The sequence below is a fragment of the Larimichthys crocea genome, chromosome XXIII, assembly GCF_000972845.2.
Source record: "Larimichthys crocea isolate SSNF chromosome XXIII, L_crocea_2.0, whole genome shotgun sequence".
Classification (NCBI taxonomy): Eukaryota; Metazoa; Chordata; class Actinopteri; family Sciaenidae; genus Larimichthys; species Larimichthys crocea.
The window spans coordinates 16,651,565-16,659,121 of record NC_040033.1 but is presented as its reverse complement, the minus strand read 5'-3'; the positions used below and the strand labels follow the sequence as shown (position 1 = coordinate 16,659,121).

The window sequence follows — 7,557 nt, the reverse complement described above, 5'->3', positions numbered from 1 at the left end:
TTATTTCTTGTTACAACATGGCTGGTACCAAGGTTTTAAGTGAGTTTTCTTTAACTGACCCACACACCTAAGACAAAGCACTTGGTCCTCTTTTTTTTGTCTGTCCGACTGTAGGCCTTTTTTGCCTTTGTTCTCACTGTACTGCTCTCACTCATATTTCTATTCCAATACGCCCTCTCCCATTCTTTCGCAGCTTCGTAATGTATTCTCTCATTGCATTCTCCTATATCCACCGTATGGCTACTCTCCCACGCACTCTCATGTATTTTTCTGTCTACACCATGTCGCACCTAATGTAATTCCACTTTTTTGGTCAACGGTCTCCCGATAATCAGTATGATTGTGCACATCCCCTCTAAGTTTCTAGTCGACTCTGGCCTGAACCCCATGACACAACTGTTTCTCCATCATGATCTGAAACTGCTACGTTACCACTTAACGACCCCGACCACAAAACTGGTAAATCTCTTCACTGTTTAAATGTACAGTATGCGTATGTAGCTTGGCGCTGTAGTTCGTGATGTCAGTAGATAAACAACATGCTAGTCACTGATCGTCACATCGCACAGGGCAGGATCCTAGCCCTGGTGAGTTTAACCGTTGCTTTAACGGTTGTGCAACTGTAAGCATCTGCTCGCTTGTGGTCCTCACCTACGTGAGTTCACCTGGGTCGCTTTGTGATTTTTGGTCATTAAACTTGTGGCCCTCTCACGGCGCGCTTCCCAAACTATCGTTCTTTATAGGAGTAATACGAGCGATCTCTGGACATGTGGCTTAACAACATTTCTGTGTTGTGGTTGTTACTGGCATGTTTTTTCCCTCCCCCGTGTGTGCCCGGTGCTATCCTATGGCTGTGTGCCACGTCCAATCCCTTCGGTTAGGACCATTCTGGTTTGCACACCCCTCTCCGGTCCCCTTATGTGTATCTGTGACCTCGTGGGTTTACGCTGAGGTTGAAGATAGCGCATGTGAGTTACGTACTGCCTAGTAAATACAGATACGAGACGAGGCAGTGGGAAACTTCTCATTCGTTAGTCTCACGGTGGCCTACCGGATCATCCTTAACTAAGAAGACCATACAGGCGGTTGACCGAAGAGACGGCGGTTGACGATGCTCGACTATTGTGAGTCCTGCTGCCGACCTTAACTCGGGATGTAGATCAGCACTTCACTTTAACGATAATACAAACGCGCGCATCCAGAGCGACCACCTTGGTAAGGAGGTTTGTGTGGTGGTTTATTCACATAAAGAACCATGTTGATGTTGTGTTTCCCTCTTACCGCGTATGTGTCTTCTAGGATCGCACTCCCTCTCCTCCATCTTTCTAGAACCCTCTCCCTTTATATCGTCAATCTTACACTTCTTCCCCCCCCCATCTAGACATTTTTCGCCCGTCTTTTTTCTTGCCCAGCCCCCCTTATGGACTCGTACCCCTTTGCTGTCCCCTATTCCTGCATAGACGACCCAGCCCCAGCCCAAAGTAGTACGCCCTTCCCCTTGCTTTTCTCTCGTCAGGGAGAGACGTGAAATCGGGGCCGCCAGAGGGGATGGCGGCAGCGGTGTTCCCGGATAACGAAGACCAAGCTAGGGAAGGGGGCGGGGGGGGGGAGCGAGGGCAAAGTGTGGGCGACCGACAAGCGGCGCAGGGCGGGAGGGCGGGGATAGGGAGGGGGGTGAGTACACACAGTGCGCACACACACCTCACCACGAAGAGAGCTGGGAAAAACCAAAGCGCGACGGGGCCAAGACGAAAAAGGGCGCCACGGCCTAACGGAAGTGAACTAAAACCCGCGGGGAAGGGCGGTAAGGGGGGGAAGCGGGAGGCGGGAACTGTGGAGCGACGAACGTAACTGCGGTCTAATTGTTCGCACCAAGCACTAAGAATATGATAGATACATCACCCAGCACAAACACACACACCCCACAAACCAGAATGAGAAACTATAATATTATCTATATATATATATATATATAGTACACACACACACACACACACATATATATATATGTGTGTGTGTGTGTGCTCTTTATTCAGAAAACCCTCATGTCACATCTACATTTCAGAATGTGGTTATTATAGACACAGATTAAATGTTATATATAAATATTTCAATATTTATCATCACAGTAACAGTGTTACACACATTAGTAGCTGTAAACACTCAGCATTAGAAAAATACATACGTTGGTTTGGTGCTTACATAAGGAGTAAACATTTATAATCGTCACTTTAAAAGTTACATACGTTGTTTTTGGTGCCTGTTTGTTTCCCAGATATATTAGTGTGTGTGTGAATGGGTGTATAAGAGACATTAACTTAAAGAACTTTGTAGAAAGGCGCTTTATGAAGTTCAGTCCATTTCCTTGTATTAGTTTACGGGCAGATCTGCCCGAACCAATATGGCGGCGCCGTTTACGTACGATTCAGCGCTCAATGCGGCGTCTATGTATATATGTCTATGTATATATGTCTATGGTGCAACTGCAACTGCGACCATGAAGATCAACTCGTCAAGTAACAGCGGACCCTCTGACTCAGTGACCCGCCCCCATCCACCTGTAATTGGCCAGCACGTGGCCTTCGTTCGTTGGTTGGATTGGTTGAATTGTATGATCGACAAACCGAGATAGGAATAGGAAAAACAAAACCAAAATATCAATCTCATCATACTGATGGCAAAATTTCATATTCATAAGTGTAAATTTACTCGAAGAAAACCATCTTTTGTTGCCTTTCACGGTGAGCTCAGAGCTTCCATTAAGTTTTCTAATAACACAAACGCTATAAAAACGCTTAATATATGTGAACATTTAAATATATTTATGTAAACTATTTCTCCCCCTGGCGTAGAATATACATGAATGTTTTTGTAATGTTTTGTATATGATCTGTGTTCCTTTGTTTGTGAAATAAAGTTCTAATAAAAAAAACTTTATTTTACCAATGCCCGCCCATGCCCCTGGGACTGTAAAAGACTAATGTGAAAAATAGGAATAAGAAAAATAGTCAAGATAAAACCATAAATATACAGTATGTTAAGATAAAATATAAACACGTATGTCATCATTTTAATCGGATCAACACCCCAGTCTTTTGGAAACGTTTTTCTCCTCTGATCGTTGCTCTTGAATGCTCCCTGACACTCAGTGTGTGACGCCGTCTCTCTGTGTTTGTTTCCCTCTCTGGTTCCTGACTGTGCGGGTTGTTGACACTATGGCTCGGGTAGTGTTAACACGGTTCACCAGCAGGACTTTACTGTCAGGGTATGGTGCAAAACTGATCAGGACCAGGGGGACAGACCGCTGCTACAGGACGGCTTTAAGAAGGACTGCCACCGCTCTGACTGTAAATAACCATGGCTTTTATTCTCACTCATTGGACTGGTGGCAGAGCAGGAGTGTCATTGTAATGTGTTGTTCTTTATTCAGGTGAAAGGTCAGCAGGGAGATTAGCTGGGCTGCAGCTTTCTGTCAGGGTGTAACAACAGGCTCAGCATGATGATGGTGATGATGATGATGATGATGAGGAGGAGGACTGTATATAACTGAACTGAATTTAAGTGCACTGACCGAGTGACCCCATACTGCTCATGTGTCAGGTTCTCTTCTGTCAACCGAGACTGATCATTGTAAACAATAGCCAGCATGACTTCTGACTCTTTTTGACTGAATGATCTTGACTTATGTCGCTTCCTTATTGTGTGCACAGACTGGTGGAGCTGCATTCCTCCTTGGGCTCCCCACACTGTCCTGCCTGGGGTATGAAGCTTATCACAGAGTGCAGAGCTCAGCTGTGGTCCACGCTTTAGAAAAAGGTACTTGGCAAACTCTGATGGATTTTTTTTGGGATATTCAATCCTAATCAACAGATGTTAACTTGAGTTCTTTCACCTTTCAAACGGCGTGAGTTGAGGTTTAAAGAATTAGTACACAAGACAACGTTTGACTGAAATTTGGTGTTTGGGGTCTGTGCAGAGGAGGTTTTGGAGCAGGCTGACTACCTGTACAGCTGTGCAGAGACCGAGAAGCTGTACCAGCTGCTGCTGCAGTACAAGGACAGGTAAGCAGATGGTGGAGTCACACTGTGGCCATAAACTGCTCCGCCTCATTTTTCACATTCAATTTCTTCTTCTATTCTCACTATACAATCTACTTGTATAAACTTGTACGAGTGGTGTGTGTGTGTTTGTTCCATCCAGTGATGAAGCAGAGTTTCTGTGGAGGCTGGCCCGGGCGTCTCGTGACCTGTCGCTCCTGCCCGACATGAAGGCCGAAAAGAAGAAGCAGCTGGTATTCGAGGCATTCGAATATGTAAAGAGGGCACTGGAGAAGGATGACAAGTGTTTCGCAGCACATAAAGTAAGATGGCAGTTTCACTACAGCTTCAGTCATGATTATCAATGACAACTACAGTAAAACAAAGTAGATTACGCATGCATTTGCACTTGCCAGACATAAAAACTAAACTTGCATTCTTCCTCTCCTGACACAGTGGTATGCAGTATGTCTCAGTGATGTTGGGGATTATGAGGGAGTGAAGGTGAAAATTGGAAATTCAACCATTATCAGGGACCATCTAGAGGTGAGAGGACATCTGGATCAAAGTCATATTATTATTATTATAGGATCTTATTTATCTGTGTTCTGAAATCCAACCTGTGCTTTTTCATCAGACAGCCATCAAGCTCAATCCCAAAGATGCCACTTCCCTCCATATTTTGGGTTACTGGTGAGTCTGGTTTTTTTTACTGCAACACCCAATAAGCTACTGTAAACACTGCCGCTTCAGGATCTGGAAGCTCATTAGTACGCAAACACTGATCCAACTTAAACAAGCCAAGTCTAGTTTACATTTATTGACACAGGATGTTTCTTCCAAGACTTCCTGAAGGCAGAGTAAGGTAAAGTTTGCAGTGGAGTAAGACTCTTCACAAGAGCGTTTGCAAAAATGGTTATTCTTTGAAGCCCAAAGAATGCAAAAAGAACTGGATGTAAATGAGATGGAAACTGTAAAAACAAAATTAAGACAGATCTTTAACATAGGGGAGATGATATATTTTGCAGAAAAAAACTGTACTGTCAGTGTTGTTGCTTTTCCTTTTATGCCACCAGAGGTTGACAGGGCTGAACTCTACTTACAGTGACTAAAAAACATTTTCATACCACTCTGCATGCCTCTCAGAGTGTCCCGGTGGCACCGGTGTTGAAGATGACAAATTCCCAGGTCTAGTCTGATTGTGGACCATTGTTTGCGTGCAGCTAAGCATGGCTTAAAGATGCAATGGACTGTAGTGGACCTTTTGTCCAAGATGTCTCTACTGTACAAAATAATTATACTCTGTCATTAAAGCAGTTAAGTCTTTATTATTCAAGAAAATCTTTACGTCTCTCCTAGGTGCTTTGCTTTTGCTGAGCTGCCATGGTATCAACGCAAAGTGGCGGCTTTAATTTTTGCTTCACCACCTACGTCCACATATGATGAGGTGAGTCTGACTGTTTAAGCTGCTAAAGCTTTGGCTTGGCTGCTTTAGAAACATCTTTAAATGTTTTGATAAAGTCAAAGCTTTTCTGCTTTTCTTTCAGGCTTTGGAATTCTTCCTGAAAGCTGAAGAAGGTAAAACACACAGCATGCTAATTAAAGTCACAAAGGCACCTACTACTAAACTGTAGATCTCCTGTTGGCTGCAGCTCAAGTTCTTCTTGTAAATGTTTTCTTCAAAGATTTAAAATGCATTCAACTAAGACAAATGTCCGTGTTTTCCCGCAGTCGATCCAAACTTCTACAGTAAAAACCTGCTCATGCTCGGGAAGACCTACATGGCCATGAAAGACCAACAGAAAGCTTTGCTCTGGCTGACCAAAGCAAAAGAGTACCCTGCTCGCACACTGGAGGACAAAGAGGTACACAAACAACACGACCAGCTTCTGATCTACTGGTTATGACTCTAGTATAACTGTGAGGAAGGTGTTGGAACACCTCCAGGAATCTTGATGCATTAACGCAGGATTGACAGTGTATTTGTTCCTCTGCAGGTCCATAAAGAAGCTGTCGACCTCTTGAAGGGGTTAGAATGAAGCTGTGATTACCTCAGACTGGAAAAGGATGCCTTCAGGACTTCCTTCTGCTAATAAGATGTTAATGTTTTATTTTTCTGATTTTGTAACTGTAACTAGTAAAACTGAGTGGCCTTGCACACATAAATGCATTTAAGAGCTAATAAAGTAACGTCCAATGATCCATAACAACATCGGCCTCTGTGGCTCTATTGTTGTCTTGAATTCTTCTTGCACTGACTCATCATCTGCAGAGCTACATGTTACAAAACATGTGAACATTGTCACTTTTGAAATTCAGATCAAGTAATGTAACTCATTTTATCACAAAACTGTATCTGTGTATCAACAAGGCAAGCAGTAGCAGCTTTATCTATAAGTGTTGACTGTTTTAACTGGAATGTCTGTTTTTTTTTCAGGGTGAACTAAAGTTAACTGACTTTTAATGAATCCGTTCCTGAACACTGAAGAGGTACTCTGTGTTAAATCAGAGTATGATGAATGTATTTCTTAAAAACAAATGAATCTTTACCTTAACAAGGATTGCTGGAATGATTACAGCTTAAACAAAGAAAGGAAGAGCATTAAAAGAGCATTAAATTATCATTTAAAAGATCTCCACAGTAATAAGCCAATCAGAAACTGCCTGAGGTGTAATCAGTCCTCCAGCCGAACCGTGACGAGCAGTCAGATAAGTTTAGCATTGCGTATTATTGCAATGACTGCTTTACTTTAAACAGATGTTCAGATGTGGTGTCGGGGGGTCGTACACGCCACAACGACGGGGTTGGGAGGATGAACAGCTTTCCCATGACGCCATTACTGCACTATAAGACTCGTGGGCAGAGCGGGAGTTTGGTCAGTGACCAAACTGTTGAGGTGAAACAGAGCTCATCACTGATACCTCACATGATGAGAATTGGTGTTCAGGACAGCCAGATCCTTAAGAGAGCTGCTTTAACAGACTACAGAACAGAATAAAAGTTTAGTTTAAGTAAAGTGCTTAAAATGTAATAAGATGAGCTGCTGTGATCAGAATCATTAAAGCTTTCCCCTCAGCTCCACTTGTTTGACCCGTCCCAACTCACCAACCTCCAACTTCCACCACCACTGCCAACCTGAAGAGTGTGCCAGAGAGATGCAGCTGCTCTACTGAAATGATCACATCTAGTTCGAGGGTTCATTAATAGAGATATTTTTCCTGAGTGAATGGAAAACTGCAAAGCACTGCTGAAATTGTAAAAATGTGGAATTCATCGAAACCTGAATGTGTTTTTCCAAATTTTATGTCTAATTGGTAGTCAAACAGTGACTCTGCAGCTCCAACAAGGTGTGTGGACATGTTAAGAGCTCTGATTGACTGAAGAATATAAAAAAGACCTAACTTTAAAAAAAGGCCACTCAGTCTCAAACTCAATTAATATTAGCTGTGTGTTACAGTCTGTGAGACCTGAACCTGACTTTGTTTCTTAAAATATATTTCCCAGCCCGACCACGAGTTG

The 7,557-nt window shown here is 43.1% G+C and overlaps 1 protein-coding gene across 2 annotated transcripts; it reads left to right on the top strand.

Moving 5' to 3' along the window:
• The first annotated feature begins 3,132 nt into the window (after nucleotides 1-3,132).
• rmdn1 (regulator of microtubule dynamics 1) lies at nucleotides 3,133-6,247 on the top strand. Of its 2 annotated transcripts, none has more exons than XM_010738147.3 (10): nucleotides 3,133-3,347; nucleotides 3,711-3,816; nucleotides 3,977-4,061; nucleotides 4,201-4,360; nucleotides 4,494-4,583; nucleotides 4,675-4,730; nucleotides 5,397-5,484; nucleotides 5,585-5,615; nucleotides 5,769-5,902; nucleotides 6,035-6,247. In XM_010738147.3, the coding sequence occupies exons 1-10, from the start codon at nucleotides 3,216-3,218 to the stop codon at nucleotides 6,074-6,076; spliced, it is 924 nt and encodes a 307-aa protein (XP_010736449.1). In that variant the 5' UTR covers nucleotides 3,133-3,215; the 3' UTR covers nucleotides 6,077-6,247. The 2 variants fall into 2 exon arrangements, with proteins under 2 accessions (XP_010736449.1, XP_027129814.1); XM_027274013.1 differs by lacking the exon at nucleotides 3,133-3,347 and adding an exon at nucleotides 3,375-3,505.
• The last annotated feature ends 1,310 nt before the right edge of the window (nucleotides 6,248-7,557 follow it).

Bases quoted from the DNA above. Each gene is read 5' to 3' on its own strand.
- rmdn1 (XM_010738147.3), top strand. From the start codon at position 3,216: ATGGCTCGGGTAGTGTTAACACGGTTCACCAGCAGGACTTTACTGTCA. The intron at 4,584-4,674 runs GTGAGAGGACAT...CTTTTTCATCAG, and splicing joins TTATCAGGGACCATCTAGAG to ACAGCCATCAAGCTCAATCC. The intron at 5,616-5,768 runs GTAAAACACACA...GTTTTCCCGCAG, and splicing joins CTTCCTGAAAGCTGAAGAAG to TCGATCCAAACTTCTACAGT.